Source organism: Folsomia candida, unplaced genomic scaffold (genome assembly GCF_002217175.1).
Source record: "Folsomia candida strain VU population unplaced genomic scaffold, ASM221717v1 Fcan01_Sc027, whole genome shotgun sequence".
Classification (NCBI taxonomy): Eukaryota; Metazoa; Arthropoda; class Collembola; order Entomobryomorpha; family Isotomidae; genus Folsomia; species Folsomia candida.
The window spans coordinates 1,378,693-1,397,296 of NW_019091219.1; the positions used below are offsets into that span (position 1 = coordinate 1,378,693).

Here is an 18,604-nt window from a genome sequence, read left to right on the forward strand (position 1 = left end):
TTTCAGGCAGTAACACACATACAGATTTACCTATTTGATGAAAACTATCCCGAGTACTTATAAAGACAGACAAACAGGCTCAACTGTGTGCATTTAAATGCACAAGGCAATAACTAATTTAAGATTTAACTAATGTAAGATAACTAATATACACAGATTATCGAATATGTAAGTGTAGATGCACACGTACATACGTACGTACATATGCATGGAATGCATGGAACAATGGGTGAATAAGATTCGCAATAAAAAAGCATATTATGAAACGTGTAGTAGAGTGGGATAATTACTTTTTGATAAATATTTGAGTTCATGATGATAGTTAATTTGTCCAATTTCACCAATGATAGCGAATGAAATGCCTAATCTCGCTTTTATCCTATTACATTTTTATGTACAAATGCAAAATAAAACTTTTTACTATAAAATTCCATCGTTGAATAATATTAGTTTTTTAATTATCGAACCTTCGGTAAAACATATTTAGCTCTAATACTTATTTTATGTAAATCTTCCTTCTTTGAATGAGTTTACCATATGACATTTGAGTTTGCAATAATGCTTTCGTCAGTTCAATTTTTTCATATAAATAGAAACGCGCAAATAGAAATAGGCAAGTTTTGGACATAAATAATTTAGAAACTATGACGGTACACAAACTTAATTTCTTTAATTCTGAATAATGGACAATAAGTTAACAAATTTTGTTAAGCAGGCTAATTTTGAAGCAACGAAAATTTATTAATGAATGATTTAACTAAGCTAATATTAATATTTGAAAACTACAAAATAAATTATTTTCAACAAAAAAAATCAATCTTAGGTGAGGCGATGCATCGCGAATAAAATAACAAAACAAGAATAAAACAGTTCCTTAGAATGTCAAAATTTGGATGACATGTGCATAATTTACATGTACAATAATAATTATGGTCCTTGCATTATTCACATTTCCTTCACTTTTACATCACCTCACCTACAAGAGCTTTTTGGCAAACATAATTTAATCGAAATTCGTTTGACTGTCTGCCTTCGTTGGAACAATGGTCAATTATAGGTAATTACTAATAAATAAATGTAATTTATATCCGACAGGTGCAACAGTTTAATTAGAATCAGATTAAGCAGACTGATTGATAGAATAAGTTGGGAGGAATATATTTCTGAATGGCCCGAGCTTTGCACCAAATTCGTTGCAATGATGGGCTCAAATTGTTTTCACGCGATTGACATTTATTAGGAAATTAAATTAGTGGGTCACAGCATGGATAAGTGGACCTAATGGACAATAAAACAATAAATCATGATAATACACACATTGGGCCATCCATATTTTACGTCATCAAAAATTCTGGATTTTTCCATCCACCCACCCACTCAAAGTATGTGTGAATACATTCAGGGATAAGGGATTTTTAACATGGGAAAGATAGGAAGACCTAAACGACCCCCCACCAATAAAATCATGACGTGATATATGGACCCTCCCTATTCGGCATTTTTAGGTTACTTCACACCTTTAGTTGCTCATCAAACTTCACAAAATGAGTGCCATTAATCGAACTCAGGTCAATAGCGCATCGTCGTCAGCCCATTAAACATGTCTTTTTATAGCCAAACCATTTGTTTTGTCGCCGTTTTAGTCGTTTGTCATCAATTTTTTCGAGCAGGTTGGTACGTTTGTCAATCACAGAGCCTATTTAATCCGGGATTGAGGATTGATGTTAGGAACTAATTAGTCCTTAATCGCAATCTTCCATGTGTAATTTTAGGCTGTTTATCCCTAATCCTCAATCCCTTGTAGTTAAGAACAAATAATCAAATCCTAATCTCGGAGGTCATTAGTCAAAGTTAATTTTAATCTAAAAATAAGTTGGGATTAAAGCGGGATTAAATTAGCTCCAGCAGCAAAAACGTTGAGTCAAAAATACCAGTTAAAATCGGACTAAAGAAATCCATACAATGACGTTGGAGATTTAATCCCAAATTAATTTTAATCCCCAGCCAAGTTAAACCCTAATCTCAATCCTCAATTACTTAATTTTCGAAATTAATTCCAAATCCTAATCATTAATCTCACTTTCACTAATCCCTGGCCAATAAATCTAATTTTCCTTTCGTTATTTAGACGCTGTTTCTTGTGGCGAAGGTTGGACTTCCTTCGAAGACTCAAAATGTTTCAAATTCTATGATTCCTTCGAAGAAAGGGATGCAGCTGTTCAGATATGTTCTGAAAATTCGGCCCGCCTTCTATCCATAAAATCACGACAGGAACAGGACTTCCTGAAAACCTGGATTTTCCAGGATATGGTGGTACAGAACAGCATTTGGTTGGACGGAAACCGATCCAGCAGTACTAATTTCGTCTGGGCGGATGGGGACGCGATGTCCTTCACCAACTGGGACGTCGGATATCCCACCAATCAAACTGGTGACAATGGCTGCATGGAAATGTCACCTAATGCGACCGTAGTGGAAGTTGGGGCTTCCGAGGACGGAAAATGGAAAGATGTTCCGTGCTCGAAAAGCAATTTGATCGTTTGCGAAAAGAAACCAACGCTGACGGCACCCGAGCTTCAAAATATGGTAGTTCAACTACGAGATAACCCGGGTAAGAGTATGGTTGATCAAGTAAAATAAATTAAACTCGTTTCTTTGTGGGACTCTCATACATAATTATAACCCCTCGACCACAATCAAGGTCAATTAATCACTGACCGTGCCAAATTGAAGACAATTTTAGTAGCATACTTATATCTAAATAAGCTCGTAGCGATCATATGTAGTTGTGCATGGCTAATTAGAAATGAAGCTTTACGACTTTACAAACATGGCTTCATTTTCATTTCTAAATGCACTTTATCTAACTCCATAATGCACTGAAGTCTATACTTTGAACAGAATATAATTTTGAAATATGCATGCACACATACGTAAATATGCGTAAATCCATGAATGTATTATACATTTTTGTGGGTTTTAGTCAAATAGTTTGATATTTACATAGGTCGAATGAGTTCCGAGAAAAATGGCCAGATTTGATCGATGAAATAAGGATAATTATGGATAATCGATAAGGCGTTACAAATTTTTGGTTATGGCAAACTTTATGAAAATTAAAGTTAGAATTTCAATGCTTCAAATTAATAAAAAAAATGATTAATTGTTTTTGTTTTATTCAAAAACACTAAAAAGTCTAAAGCAAAAAAAAACAACCACGGGCTTTAGATGCTGCTAGATAACTTTTCCATTCTTCTTTTTGAAGTTGGGGTTTGCGCAATTAAATTGTGTCTCAATGTCTTTCAAACTATCTATGTCCCACTTTACAATAAGGTACTCGTACTCTTCACCAGTAAATTCCTTTTCCTTAATATCCATCTCTATGGTTTTAGTTCCTCTGGGATTCATCTATGTTCAGCTGCCCCTGCATCCGTCACCACAAACGCTGTGGCCAAACCTTCACTGGCGGAACGTATCGAGCAGTTACGCTGGCTTGTTTTTTCGGGCGGAAGGTGGCACCGCGTCTGCTTTTGGAGTAATCCAGTCCGAAAGTAGTAATCGGCTAGGTAACTTGGAGTCCTCTTCGTCATCGATAGGAGATTCAACGTCAATTACGGTCCCGAGTAAAGGATGGTCCGAGTTCGTCAGGACCGGATATGGTTTATATCCATACGTCAAGTATCAAGGGATACGAGTTCAAAATACAGGAAATGAGACGTTTCCACGAAATATGGCTATGCGAATATGGGAGCGAATATGAAATAAAAACTCAAATTCTATTCATTGATCCGTTCATGTGGTTTACAAGGGAACATTCCGAGGTGTCCAACGAGATGGGTTGACACCCATTAAAAATTATCAAGATTTGCACCTGACTTATTCAACAAACTGGAGGAATTCCGATATAAAACACACTATCCGTCAAGTCAAATCCACGACCATCCGGTTGCCAGTGGGAGAGGTGGGGAAGAGGTGTATTCTGGTGATTTTACTATAGTGTGTGAACCCTCAATTCGTTGGGCAGCTCGGAATATTCCCTTGTTAGCCTTCTGTCACTTGCATTTAATTTAGTGAAACTCTTGCCTTTTATATTACAGTCATTCTCAGGCTGGATTAAGAATATAATCAACTCTTTTGGTGAATATCTCTTTTATACTATTCTCGTACAAAAACGGTGCAAAATACGTTGTCAAGGTTATCATTATTATACTGATTAAATGACACGGGTACAAATCATGATATCCTTAAGCCACCAATCGTAACTCAAATGCATATGGAATGTATGTTTATACCATTTGTAATTGAGCAGTATCAATTAATTTACCAATGTCGTGATTATCTTGAGATAAGATAAATCACGAAGTTCAGTTGAGAATTTTACTTCATGCCATTCTTCAATCGTGGTCCCTGGCCTCTGGTACTCTTGGTTATTATTCATAAATTTATGCATTTCCATCAACAATGAAGAATACGACATTAATATTACAACAGCTACGATTGCTCATGTTAAATGCGTCAATTGTTGGACCAGAGTATCTCTCTGCTTATATCGTACCCTCATCAGATGCACATCACGTAAGTGACGTAGCGTTTAAATTTTAAGATTATAGCATCCCGGGTGAAATTCGTATTTATGTTGAATTAGACATATGAAAGTGGCCGGAACAATGGTTTGTGCAGAAAAAGTATGAACGGTTCTGCATAAAACTTCTGATAGGTATATTATGCAAGAAGGTTTAGCACAATTCTGCAAATTTTGTGCACAAACTCGTTCGGCATAAATTTTTCTGCATAAAATCCAGCTAATTCTCTGCATAAAACGCAGCCAAATTTCGACATAAAATCCATTCAATTTTTCACCCGGGATGTTTTTTTATTAAATAAATGATTTTATAACAATAGTTATGTTTTTACCGTATTAGAACATTCGAAGGGCTGACTGTGATCAACGGCTGGCATACGTTTCTGGATTTGATGGATCCTCAGGAACTGCAATTATAACGGCGGATTCTGCCCTACTGTGGACTGATGCCCGGTACTACACCCAAGCTGAAAAGCAAATTGATGACAACTGGACCCTAATGAAAGATGGTTGGTGGTGGTGGCTTAATAAAATTTGGTGTCATTTATTCAGAGCAGAAAACCGTGTTTCTTTACGTCACCATTATATACAATTAAATATCTAAAAACAGCATTGACGCTTTTTTTTGTGGAGGATCTCGATTTTCGAAAAAAAGCACATTAACTACTATATACTGTTCGTCTATTTAGGGTGACCATATTTGTCCTGACTAAAACCGGGACATTCTTTGGCCAAAAAATTTTTTTCGATAATATCTAGCGCTTGGCGAAAAAATTTGCCATAATATCTAGTGCTTGACGAAGAATTTTTCCATAATATCTAGTGCTTTGCGATTCAGATATCACCGAATTTTGAGAATGAGTCAGGAAAGGAAATTAAGTAAATATTACATGCATGTTACTAGTATTTATGTACTAAAATGTACTTTTTCATCAATATTTTGGCGAAAAAGTGAAATAGTTTAATTTTTCTCGACGATTTAAAAAACCGGGACACTTTGTCAAAACCGGGACATTTTCGGGACGCCGGGACAGGGTTTAAAAAGCGGGACATGTCCCGGCTAAACCGGGACGGATGGTCACCCTACGTCTATTATTATTAGTCGCAAAAGTCGGAACATTTTCTGAGAAGTTATTTGGCCATAGTAACTCTGATAATTTCGTCATTGCCGACAATAGCGAAACTGGTGTAAAATAAAGGTGCGAGAATGATGCATAAATTTTGTTTTCACAAAAATTTATTTTACCGGCCAGGTAACCTTTCAGAATTTTTTGCGACTAATAATTGTAACATTGTTTGTAATAATTGTATATATGTATGCAGGACTGGATGGAACACCCTCACAAGCCGAATGGTTACGAGATAATTTACCTTTTCAATCTAACGTTGGAGTTGACCCCACGCTGTACTCAAGAGGGGAGTGGTCATCCATGCTGACCTCTTTAAACTTTGGAAATATCATCCTTACCCCCACAAGTATTAACTTGGTGGATATTTCGTGGGGTGATGATCGCCCTCTTCGACCAACAAATGCAGTAATTCAGCTACCGACTCAATTTACTGGGAAACCAGTGGAAGAAAAATTGATTCAGATCCGGGAAGATGTTGTAAATGCAGGCGGTGAAGTCTTAGTCATTACTGAACTCGATGAAATTGCATGTTAGCTAAAAACTAAAAACAAATTGGACTGATTGATGATTATTAGGAAATTTATTCGGGAATTTATCACATTTTTTTAGGGTTGCTGAATTTGAGAGGAACTGATTTACCAGAAGCTCCCACCTTTTTTGCGTTTGCGATACTTTCCGAAGAGGAAATCCAACTTTTTATTGAACGTTCGAAGTTATCAGACGTCATAGTTGAAGATCTCGTAGCAGTGACAAATGGGAGTATTGAATTTCACCCGTACGAGAATATCTCTGCCGAACTGCAGCGACAGGTAAATACGATTCTATATGAAATATGATTCTCTTAAAAAAACTTTTTTCATTCAAACTTCAGTCATTCCGATTTCTGACTGAAGATTTTCACTCATTTCAAACTCATTTCATTTCACATCATCAGACTTCATTTCTTACTCCGTCCCATATATTAAGCTTAGGGTGAAAAATGAAAGGAGTGAGAAATCCTTTCATTCACAGTCACTCATCTGAGATGACGGAATCTTTCACTCATATTCATTCAAATCAGAGGAAATTCATTTTAACTCTATCATAATCAGTCTAATGAATGAAAATGAATATGTATGTATGTTTACTAAACAATTAAGGAATTTAATGCATTTTTGTTCCTTATAATCCAGGCAACCACAAGAAATGGAAAATTCTACTTTAGCAAAAACTGTAATTTTGCTCTTACAAGTGTAGTAGACGAATCCCGACACATAATAGCAGTAAGCCCAATCGCGTTACGGAAAGCGATCAAAAATTGGGTGGAAATTGATGGGATGAAGAAAGCATTAATTAGAGAGGCTGCCACTTTATGTCAATTTTACTACTGGTTGGAGGTTGCAATGGAGGATGGAGAAAATGTGTCTGAAGTGTCGGCTGCAAGCAAATTACTGGATTTCAAAAGGTGTCCTCAAGCTTATGTTCTTGAATGATTTATTGTTAAATCTTTAATGCTAAAATATTTGTTCTATAGGACAAAGGAGAATTTTGTGAGCTTAAGTTTCAAAACGATCTCTGCTTCTGGTCCGAATGGCGCTATTGTCCACTACTTTCCCACCAATGAAACAAATAGACGCTTATTGACGGAGGAAATGTATCTGATTGACTCTGGCTCGCACTATTTGTAAGACTTAATCAAATAAAATAAAACCTTACAAACGAATATAAAAAAAGTAGCATCAGAACGATCTTTAAAATGACGACATATATGACCATTATATCCCTTGACCTCTGACCTAGTCAGCCATGTGCTCAAAAATATTAACGTCCTTGAAAGCACGGTCAAATTTCCTTTAAATTTAAACCCCACATGAAAATTAAAGTTAAATTTAATCTTGACCACACCCCCTGGCGCAGTGGGGTGTGGTCCGACTTACCCAATTTTCGAGATCGGCCGAGAACTAAAAGTTGGAAAAACAATGGTGAAAACCGTGTTTTATTATGTTGACTCGTTCTGGAGATATCCTGCTCACAGACGGACTGACAGACGGACGGACAAAACGATCGCAATAGGCAGCTACGGCTGCTTAATAATTGTGCAAGCCATACGAACGAATATAGTTACATGATCTATTTCTTTTTGAAGCGATGGTACGACCGATATTACCCGAACGTTTCATTTTGGCACGCCCTCCGACCATCAGAGAGACTGTTATACACGCGTCCTCAAGGGACAAATTGCCATCGCAATGGTATCCTTTCCAAATAAGACGCCAGGACATGCAATTGACGCGCTGGCCAGACAATACTTATGGGAAGCGGGGTATGATTACGGACACGGGACGGGACATGGGGTGGGTGCGTATTTAAATGTGGGGGAAGGTCCGCAGTCAATAAATTCAAACTATAATCCTGATGATCCCGGGTTGACGGAGAATATGGTAATTTCAAATGGTGAGAAGTTAATCTAACCTAACAACGTGATGGTGTAAGATAGTTCTCGCTGATATCGACAGGACTAATTTAAAAACAAATAATTTTAAAAAACTTATCGATTTTAGTATTTAAAAAAATTCAGAAATGGCATTAAACCATCAAATTCTTTAATTTTCTAAAATTAATTTTTATAACCTCAGGAAAGTAATTTTGAGCAAAAATTGGGTATAACTTTTGAAATCGGGTTAAAATTCGAAAACTTATAGCGTTTTTAAAAATCCAGATTTTGGCTGAAATTTTTTTTTGAAAATTCCGCCACGGGCGTAAACATGGCCGTTCAGAGAAACGAAAAAACACGGGTCCACTTATTTTTGAAAAATTAGTCCGGTCGATATCGGCAATAACCATCTAACACCACTGCATTGTAAGTCTAATCTAATTTTAGAATTAAGTTTAATGATTTGTACCTCTGCTACAGAACCCGGGTATTATGAAGAAGGAAATTTCGGGATCCGATTAGAAAATATGATTCGGGTTGTAACTTCCTCTGTCAACTCAGGCTTTTTAGAAATGGAAGATATGGTTTTTGTTCCTTATCAACATAAACTAATTAAAATCGATCTTCTCACCGAAATAGAAGTAAGCTAACCGCTAAAAGAAAAATGATACTTTAATATTTTTGTACATAATTAATTTTTGTACTTGCAGATTGAATATTTGAACGCATATCAAGAAAAATGCAGACAAATCGTGGGACGTTTCATTATTGAAAATGATTTAGGGATACAGGTGTACGAATGGCTGCTAAAAGAAACCGAGCCAATCATTCCGTTTCCTTAAGGTGTCGATGTTTTCCCTGGTTCAACAATTCAATACCCAGATAAATGTTGCCAAATAAATACATGTATGCATCACTCTAATTATACTTGAGGAGGGGTTTTAAAATTTCGAAAAATAAATTTCTTTCAAGCTTTGAAAAAGGCAGTCAGAAAAACTTATTGAAAACTTTGGCAAAACTGTGATATGTTTGGCGTTAAGCATTCACTCGAATAAATTAGTTACGATATTGATAAATAAGTCATTAATTATGTACTTGTATTTGTTTTTCCCATAATGTTACGCTTAAATGTAACAATACTAAAGTAAATTTTGTGATTTAGTTTCAAATTTCAAAGTTTCAAATTTTGCTTGACATCAAAACTAACATTTGCGTGCAACCGTAATCGTGCAAGTCCGACTAACAAAAGAAAACGAATAATAATTAGAACCAATACATACATATTTACATATTTAATAGATCGCATGGGATCACATAATCACATGGAACATAATAGGCTTACAGGGGAAGGTTTCAACATGCTTGTTGTGTCGTGCTTGTCCAGGCTATGTTTTTTAGAATCCACATACTAGTATCCCAAATAAAGAATCTTGTCGTGGTGCTAAACTTAAATATTTGCATTTTGCATGTTTTTAAAATTGTGTGCTTAAAATGATCAAAACTTTAAGGAGTAAATAAAACCAATACAAATTTTTAATTTTTGAGATATTTTTATATCCTGAATATATATCCTGAATCTCCAATGGAGATTCTCCATGAATAAAATCTCAGAATTTTGAAAAAAATTGAAACAATTTTTAAAGTGCATTTACAGTAAAAGCGCAACACTACTTTTAAGAGAATAATCAAAAGAATTTTACGAAAATTAATTTCGCACACTGCCAAAGTTTTGACCAAAGTTGCACGCTTATCTATTGCAGCTTATCTAATGTCTATTCACCAATATGTACTGCAAGTCGATCCTCATGTTAAAATTGCATTCAGATCACGGAAAACCTTTTATGTTTTCTGTCATTATTTAATAACCTGCATTATAAAAAAACTATTTCTGTATGTAGCTTTGCGTGCCATTCGTAAATAGTTCGTCACACAAACACGCAATCAGACATCAAGAGGATTTTAACTTAAAATTGGTAATCAGCATGTACAAATTAAAAAAAATAGACGTAGCAAAACCTCGCAGTAAATCCAATTCCATATTTGACATGGATTTTGGCATCACCTTTTCATCTTTTTTTCAGAAAGTTCGACTTTGGTCCATCTTGGCCATAATTTTGGTACACTTTAAATAAAAATAAGTAAAATTTACTGTGTGTTGGTAAAAAAGAGGGTGACACAACCAAAAGGTAAAATTTATCCAAAATTGTGGCTTGAAATTATAAATTGTCAAAATTTCCCACAATCAATAAAACTGAGGCTGACGGGGTAAACATAGACGCTTGTGTAGTTTTCGAAAGTTATCCATGAATTTTTTTAACTTGAAATAAAAATAATGCATTCCTGATCATACATATTTAAGTAATTACAACACTGCCGCATTGTAATTTGAAATTTTTAAAATTCTCCAAAATCTGATATGTAATATGACGATACACATAAAAATATGTAGACCTTTATGAAATTTTTAAAAGTTCCCCATGTGGGAGTTGGTTAAACTTTTAAGGAAAGTATTAAAAAGTTACGTAGAACATATTTCAGTCATCAAATTATTCCCGCAGCTAGAGGGAAAACTTAAAGCGTAAAAATTTTAAATTCTGGGCTGCGCTGGGCTTATCAAGATTTGTGCCGGTGCTTAAATTGTGCACAAAGTTGCATAATTTTTAACGTTTGGTTGTGTCATCCTCTTCTATTTACTCAGCCGTGAGTAAATTTTACTCAATCCGGAGTAAATTTTACTCAACTGTGTGGCGCCAAACTTAAAAACTTGAATTTTCGACTAATTTCAAACCACCATAACTTTTGCAGCGTATGTCGGATTTTCAAAATTTTATGCTTAAAATTATCACAAAGGTCGAAATCTTTTAGAAAAAGTCAAAAAAAAATATTTCTAATTTTTGCAATATCCTTAGCTATTTTTCGACGAACCCCCAATTCTAAGAAAATTACGGAATTTTGCGAAAAGTTAAAACCGACAATTTTAGAAAAAATATCATGGGATAAGAAAGTTGAACTCCTTGTCATGATTTTTTCCCCAAAATTTTGAAAATCCGTCCAGAATTTCAAAAGTTATGGCAGTTTCAAGTATAAAAACATCCAAATTTGGCGAATTTGGCGCCACAGCACGATGCCAAATTTGAGTTTTACACGGAAATATGAATGAATCTTTCATCTGGGTTCCTAGTAGATTCTAAAAAACATAGTGGGTACCCTGGACACGAGTAGCAGTCGGGGCCCTTCACTTGTGGGAACCACACCCACTGGGGGAGCCGTTTCCCAATTTTAGGTATTCCGTCGAGTTTCCCTTGTCGAGCCGAAGAAAATGATATATCACATGATATGGTTTCGTTAAAATCGACAACTTGCTTAGAACCACACCCACTGGGGGTGCGGTTTCCCGAGTTTAGGTATTCCGTTGAAATCACCTCGTCGAGCTGAGAAAAATGATACGTCACATGACATGGTTCCGTTAAAATCTAAAAGTCGCCGTGGGCCACGCCCACTAGGGGTGTAGCATGTGACCATTTGAATATTGCTTATAGTGCCCACTGTGTTGAGGTATGTTTTGGACATGAAGTTAGATTTTTAGTCTTTGAAATTTATCCGTATTTGTTAATTATGTTTTATAATTTCTTTCATCTTGTGACCTTAATTTCGAGGGGGTGTATGTATGTATGTATTGGTGGGGTGACGATCCTGCCATTGTTGGACTGGACCGTCAGCTGCGCAAGCACTAGGGCTTATTGCAGTCTCCCCGTATACACCGCTTACTGTGCAGAGTTATGACTCTCACGATTTACCGATCTAGCTTGATCAACAAACCGCCCTGATCTGATTATAAATTGAATCAGATCGGGCAGAGGCATAGTAACTATTTGCTCTGGTGGCAAATCGTGCCTCCCAAAGAGTTCTAACCTTAGGGCACAGTACTTGTCGCAGGATCCAAGAAAATGAAATACAGTCTCAGGGCCACGGCCGCATAGGCACGTGGCCTCATCAACTAATCCCATTGTCCTAAGGTGCCCATTTAAAGTACAATGCCCGGTTAAGGTTTGTATTACTGATCGCAGATTATTTCGATTTAGGGTTAGAAGCTTTCTGCTAAGCCCTGATGAAGGGGCAAAGAGAAAAGCTTTGGAAGTTAAACAACCCTTGCTGCTTTTCCACGATTTGGTATGCTGCAATCTTGCCCAGTTAACAATGCTGGAGATTACAGTGCTTCTGGAAAGAGGAATAGAGGGCTGTGGGCCAAGATACTCAGTAAGAGTACCTTCCTTGGCCAACAAATCAGCCACTTCATTCCCTTCAAATCCATGGTGAGAGGGGATCCAATGAAGTGTTACCTTCTTAGTCTTCCCAATATGATTTAGCATCTCAATAGCCTCAGCAGTCAGTGATGAAACTGGCCGTGGGCTAGTGAGTGCTTTAATGGCACCCTGACTATCAATGAAGAAGTCAACGTTCAAGCCATAGTTCTGAGAATTGTCGGTCAGCATTTCAGAGGCCCTGATAACACCCATAATTTCTGCCTGAAAAACCGTGGGTGCCCATCCCAGAGGAATAGAGCACCTCACAGCTTCCTGGACAAGGTTGTTGTATGTGAAGTAGTAAGCCGCACCCGAGCTCTCGCCCATCCGTGAGCCGTCTGTAAAACAGCTCACATCAGCGGCATCCGTGGGCACGCTACCATCCTCCCAATCTTGCGCCGAACAGATGGAGGTTGAGAAGTTCCTCTCTGCTGGTGGATTAACAAGTTTCTCACATGGCATCTGGAATTCTGGAATGCCAGATGCCATGATTTCTACAAACTTGTTATGTTTTAGCACCATCGTCCGATCACCCCCAGACCATTTTCTCCATTGGCCGTGGTGAGCGAGGCGATGGTAGGTACGTAGTGCAACTTGCTGTACCCGAATATCCACTGGGGCAAGCCCCAGTAGACACTCCAGGGCTGCAGTAGGAGTGCTAGACATTACACCGGTTGTACCAAGCATGGCAAACCTTTGTACTCTTTGCAGCTGGGCCATGTGGGACTTCACCTGTGTAGCCGGAGCCCACAATAGTGACCCATATTCCATGGCCGGGCGAATTATGGATTTGTAGATCCAATTTGTGATTTTTGGGGAAAGACCCCAGGTTTTACCAATGGCCCTCCTGCACTGGGCCAGGGCACGCAAACCTTTTTGTGCCCTAGCCCTGCATAGTGGGCCCCAATTCAACTTGTGATCCAATAAGACCCCAAGATATCTTACCTGCTTTTGATAAGGGATGGGAATACCATCCAACTTGATCACAGGAGCAGTGAATTTGTACCTCCTAGTGAATAGTACTAGGGCAAGCTTATCATTGACTGACAGGCTCACCTCTTTGCACCAGTCACTAACAAGATTTACTGCTTTCTGCACATGACTCCCCACCGTACCAAGGTCAATGCCCCGCCCCACAGTTGTGAGATCGTCGGCATAGCCCTGTGAGTACAGTTGAGGGAAACGAAGATGCAGTTTTTCCAGAATTTCACTCACGACAAGATCCCAGAGAAGTGGTGAAAGGACTCCCCCTTGAGGGCACCCTCTCTCCACCACCCTCCCAATCTCATGAGTAGAGTCAGTTACCCAAGTGTTTCGTGTCCGAAGCATGTGCTCAATAAATCGAATACATACCTCATTGACGCCAAACCTCCTAAGGCTGCGCATAATAGAATCTGATCTAACCTCATTAAAAGCGCCCTTCACATCCAGCATCACTGCAATGCAGTACTCGCCAGAGTCAAGGGCCCCCTCAACAAGGCTAACAATCTGATGAAGGGCAGCCTCTGTGGAGACGCCCTTCATATAAGCGTACTGACTGTGTCTCTGCAGTCTGTCTACGAGAGCAGGCGTGCGGACCCAGCCATCTACCAATTTCTCGAGTATTTTTAGCAGAAAGGATGTTAAGCAGATGGGCCTCCAAGCGGACGCCCTTTCGTAACTCTCCTTTCCTGGCTTCGGTAAGAATACCACTCTGGACTCTCTCCATTTAAGAGGTGTGTAACCAAAGGTCAGGCACCCCCTCATTAGAGGAACCAAATACGGAGTTAATTCTGCTAGCCCACGCTGTAGAAGGGAAAGATACCATCCTTTCCGGCCGCTTTTAGTGGGCCAAACGAGTTAATTATATTGCTGATTTTTGAAGATGTGATCATCAGATTTATGGATTCATCATCCATTTTGCTATTGTCAGGTTCCCATGGGACCCGTTGAGGGTCCCTTGGGAACGATTGATCCAGTAATAAATCATAGGTCTCTGATAGGGTCCTGGTGTAAGCACCGCCACCCTTATCCAGTGATCCTAATTTAATGGTACCATCGTTTCGAAGGATGCGTGAAAGTCGGGCAGCAACAGGTGCCTCCTCGACACTCTCACAGAACCTTCTCCACGAGGCGGTTTTGCTCCTCCTCAACTCATAGGAGGGGGTGTGGTCGAATCAAAAAAATTTGGAAATATATATTTCGTCCATTTACCTGAGGTTTCCAAAACAGTCACAAATTTTAAAATCGGTCAACAAGTTCAAAAGTAATCCGAATTTCAACTGTCAATGTTGTATGACAAGATCGGGTATCAAGCCTTTCAGCAAGAAATGTCTTTAATTTTGATTCCCCTGCCAGTGGGTGGGGTTTTTGCACCCAAAATAAGTTCCTGCTACCACCTCAGGTTGCTGAGAAAGTCCAATGAGTGAGTATACTTAAAGCATACTTGAGTAAAAGTAATTCAACGTAAATTTGATTTTTTTTAACTTAAATGCCTAAAAGTGGGTGTGGTTGCAACAAAGCTTGACGGTCGCAGATGGTCGCAGCAGGGTATACTCAGCACACCATGGGCTCTATAATGACATACGTTTTGAGTCCGCCATGCGTGAAGTTTTGTGAAGTTTTTAGAAAATGTATCCGCCCTATCTTCGTAATGTGTTATAAAAAGTTTACCTCACGGGTACGCCTGAGTGGGGGTAACATTTGGTTTAATATTTTGCATGGAGGACAGGTTGGTTATGTACTACACGTTGAAATATATGAATAGCCAATTCAAGATACCGCCTTAATGGCCACATTTTTAGGCCCCTTGCCCATTGTGCTATGCCCAGGTAGGTTTGGGTAAAAGAATCCTTAAAATTCGGACTTACTTATTTCATACTAATTGATTTAAGAATTATTACATTGATAATTCTTAAATTAATCAAAGTCCAAATTAATTAATGTCTCACTGAATATGGGTTTTTACTTTGAAAAATTTGTTTGTCTTACCTTTCCCTTTTTCCATATATGAATTCAAATAGCTATTTTGAAGCACGATTTTTTGTAAAATGAAGATTTTATTGCATCTGAATCAATAATTTTTACTTTTACAAGGTCGATAGGTTAGAATCTCGATTTTTATTTTGCATGAGTTTTGCAACCACTTAATTTCTACTTATTATTTGTATCTAACTTATTCATATTTTCACCTTAACATTTTATTTACAAAATTCGAAGAGCAACATAGCCATTTATATTTTCAGAAATACGAAAGGAGTCTGAATTCCATGAAAAATTTAAACTCTTGGATCATTGCTATTATTCGAACGTGGAAAAGGTATCGAGGCAAGGTTTATTAAGTTCTTTGAAAGGAGACTAAATGCAGTGCATTTTTTATTTAGAAATGTGGATCAGCAAAATTTGTCAGTGATAATTTGGAGAGGTTCCAAAACGTAAAGAAGGAGTTGCCAACTTCGGTGAGAACTTTGAGTTTTGATTTGATTAGGCTTAACGTTTGTCTAATTAAAAGGGATTTCTCCAACGGGGAAAAACATAATTCTGAAAATGGAACCTGAACACCGGCATTTAGTATTTATACCAAAAAATTAAGCCAAAAATTTAGAACCATATGATACTAATATTTCTGTTGAATTGCCCCTTTGAACAGGTAAAGTTAGCTTTGCCCCCCCACATTTTTCTTGAAAGGGGCCAATTACTCAAATTGTAAACTTGTCTACCTTTTTGGTAGAAATAAGCACTACTTAATGGACGGTGGAAGTTACTTAAACAATGAAATTTTGCATCTGTGTTTTTCTTTTCTATCCCTGGCAGAGAAGGAGTACAAATCTGCGGATACCCCTTTCAACAAAAGTGTGCAGATATATTGCCGCTATTATTACGCACTTCGTGGAATCGTAGGGGCAAGCTTGGTCAAGGTACATATGGCAATACATATTTATTAAGGGGGAAAGCATTTCCTAAGATCATCATGTCTGTCCGCCTGTCCGTCCGTCCGTCTGTCTGTACCTCCGATAGCTAATGAACGGAAGGACATATGGCATTGAAAGTTTTAACCTAAGATCCTTCCGTTAAGTAAGAGACTAAGTTAGAATTTGCCAAGAGCACACTCTTCACGGTCAAAGATGGTCACAAAATATTAAATTACATACATATTTACATGGTATAATCTACTTGATAGGAAATTTGACTCAGAGATCAATGGTGACGTCGATTTTGACCTCTAAATGAAGTGAATGGCCTAGAAGGTCATATTTTGACGTATGTATGAGACAGTTTTCTAAGATTGAACATATTTTGAAAAGGAGAAGATTATTGACTTTTCGGTTAGGTTAAAAAAAGGTGGTGCTTAACGTACGCATATTAGCTCATTTACGGTAGCTAGTTACTAGTAATTGAATAATTAATTACTTGCTCTCATAGAACGGAAATATAAAATTATAACTAGTTAAACTCTCAAACAAAACCGCAATCAATTCGGTACTAATAATTCATTCCAATTTTATTTCAGCATTGCCATAACTCTCTGTGGGAGGCGAACTTATACAATATATATTTCACGTAAACATATATACATATTTGTAAATGGTCCAGAAACAGGAAATGATTGCGGAACAATAAACTCTTTCGGTTTTAGATGATTTATTTAATGGCCTTATTAACGAGGGGTACACAAACCAAGATCCACCCAGATTATTTTTTGACTATATTAGCATTCCAAATTTGGGATCGTCCATATAAATACGTACATACGAGGGTGGACCAATAACAATATAATTACTTTTCCGCGTTTATCAAAAATCGTATTTATTTCCGGATTTTCCGAATGCATGTATCAATTCATTTTTAAGAAGTTTTAAATTGTAAAAAAATTGCGTTTTAAAAGTTCTGAAATAGCATAAAATATCAATTTAAAAAAAATAAAAATATGAATGTTTATTATTATTGGGAGGTACATATGTACAGTTAGTCTGTAATTGTGAACAAAAATTGTATTTAGTTTTTTTTAATCTTGTTATAATTCGAAAAGTCACGGCGTGTTGAAAAATCAAAATTTTGGATGAGTTGTTTTTTTTCTGTGAAAAACCGCCACATGATAAAACATTGTTTTTTTTCTGGAAAACGCAAAAGTATGGGTCGGTTTATTTCTGAGCGTGAACAATTTAAAATCAGTACTGACCACGTCACACCTCTCCATTGTTGAATAAAAAAATTTAATAAGGTCCATAATTTTATGCACACCGAAACAATCGACCCAACCAAATAGCAAACACTTTCTGAGCATCCCAAGCACAAAATTTTTAAATCATACATATGTCAATATTTAGTTTGAACATTATGCAGTATATGTACAAATTTCAGTCACAGATTAACCGCATATTAATCTTGATCTTACCTAACTTCATAATAATTGCGAATAATAATAACATCAATTTTGGGCATGATTAAGAAAAGTCACGGATTTCTTTTCTCATGATGCGAATGAATGGAGTGAGATTACTAAATTACGTACGTCAATGACATACGGAATTTACTTATGTATCTCCACTCGAAAATTTGGCAATGCCTGCACATTAATCTTGATCTTACCTAACTTCACAAATATTTATTTATAATTCAGAATAATAATTTTTGTGCATGATTTTGAAAAGACACGAATTATTTCTATCCTCATCATGCGAATAAGCTTGAACTCGTTAAGGAATTTATTAATGTTAACTAGATAATCTTGGTTGACAGCACAACGGCGGCTGCTGCTATATTTGGGCACTGTGCTCCTTCTCCGGATGGTAAAAGATCATTTTGTGTATTTATCATTTTGAAATCACTAACAATCGAATCTTTTTTCAAGCTAAACTTGGATCGACTAGCAAGAAAATTAAGCAAAAAATTAGAAGTCACGTGACACTTATCTTTCCGTTGAATGGCCCCTTTGAAAAAAATATTGCTGGTTAAGTTCCATTTTTGAGCAAATTTCCTCCACGGGGCGAAAACCACGGAGAAGTACGAACTTTGACCCCAATATTTTGCTTCAAAGGGGCCGTTCAACGGAAAGATAAATGTCACGTGACTTCTAATTTTTAGCTTGATTTTTTGCCATAACTCGTTACGCGTTCCCGGTGAAGCTTGAAAAAAGGTTCCATTGTAAGTCTTTATTTTTTTATGCCACAGGTACGGGAAGCTTTGCGTATGTGGA

The 18,604-nt window shown here is 37.2% G+C and overlaps 2 protein-coding genes and 1 long non-coding RNA gene across 5 annotated transcripts; all 3 read left to right on the forward strand.

Moving 5' to 3' along the window:
* The first annotated feature begins 1,566 nt into the window (after positions 1-1,566).
* Positions 1,567-3,787, forward strand: LOC110859609. 2 transcript variants are annotated; one of them, XM_022108570.2, is made up of 3 exons: positions 1,567-1,670; positions 2,129-2,611; positions 3,393-3,787. In XM_022108570.2, exons 1-3 carry the CDS (start codon positions 1,601-1,603, stop codon positions 3,758-3,760), a joined length of 921 nt encoding a protein of 306 aa, XP_021964262.1. In that variant the 5' UTR covers positions 1,567-1,600; the 3' UTR covers positions 3,761-3,787. The 2 variants fall into 2 exon arrangements, with proteins under 2 accessions (XP_021964262.1, XP_035715535.1); XM_035859642.1 differs by having other exon boundaries at positions 1,586-1,670; positions 2,150-2,611.
* Positions 3,788-4,408: 621 nt separating this feature from the next.
* LOC110859678 (xaa-Pro aminopeptidase ApepP) lies at positions 4,409-9,132 on the forward strand. The gene is made up of 9 exons (XM_022108651.2): positions 4,409-4,575; positions 4,923-5,091; positions 5,906-6,241; positions 6,322-6,521; positions 6,885-7,156; positions 7,226-7,375; positions 7,838-8,145; positions 8,606-8,766; positions 8,836-9,132. Exons 1-9 carry the CDS (start codon positions 4,462-4,464, stop codon positions 8,965-8,967), a joined length of 1,842 nt encoding a protein of 613 aa, XP_021964343.1. The 5' UTR covers positions 4,409-4,461; the 3' UTR covers positions 8,968-9,132.
* Positions 9,133-10,134: 1,002 nt separating this feature from the next.
* Positions 10,135-17,045, forward strand: LOC118438829. Of its 2 annotated transcripts, XR_004837086.1 has the most exons (5): positions 10,135-10,242; positions 15,654-15,727; positions 15,792-15,866; positions 16,222-16,325; positions 16,919-17,045. It is a non-coding gene; the product is annotated as an uncharacterized LOC118438829 (long non-coding RNA). The 2 variants fall into 2 exon arrangements; XR_004837087.1 differs by lacking the exon at positions 16,222-16,325.
* Positions 17,046-18,604: the final 1,559 nt, after the last annotated feature.

What these genes read in the sequence shown, in the direction of transcription:
- LOC110859609 (XM_022108570.2), top strand. Translation starts at nt 1,601, where the DNA reads ATGTCTTTTTATAGCCAAACCATTTGTTTTGTCGCCGTTTTAGTCGTT. An exon ending in TCATCAATTTTTTCGAGCAG is followed by an intron (nt 1,671 to 2,128) that starts GTTGGTACGTTT and finishes TTCGTTATTTAG; the next exon opens with ACGCTGTTTCTTGTGGCGAA. An exon ending in TCAACTACGAGATAACCCGG is followed by an intron (nt 2,612 to 3,392) that starts GTAAGAGTATGG and finishes CTATGGTTTTAG; the next exon opens with TTCCTCTGGGATTCATCTAT.
- LOC110859678 (XM_022108651.2), top strand. Translation starts at nt 4,462, where the DNA reads ATGAAGAATACGACATTAATATTACAACAGCTACGATTGCTCATGTTA. An exon ending in TGAACTCGATGAAATTGCAT is followed by an intron (nt 6,242 to 6,321) that starts GTTAGCTAAAAA and finishes ACATTTTTTTAG; the next exon opens with GGTTGCTGAATTTGAGAGGA. An exon ending in AAATTACTGGATTTCAAAAG is followed by an intron (nt 7,157 to 7,225) that starts GTGTCCTCAAGC and finishes TTTGTTCTATAG; the next exon opens with GACAAAGGAGAATTTTGTGA.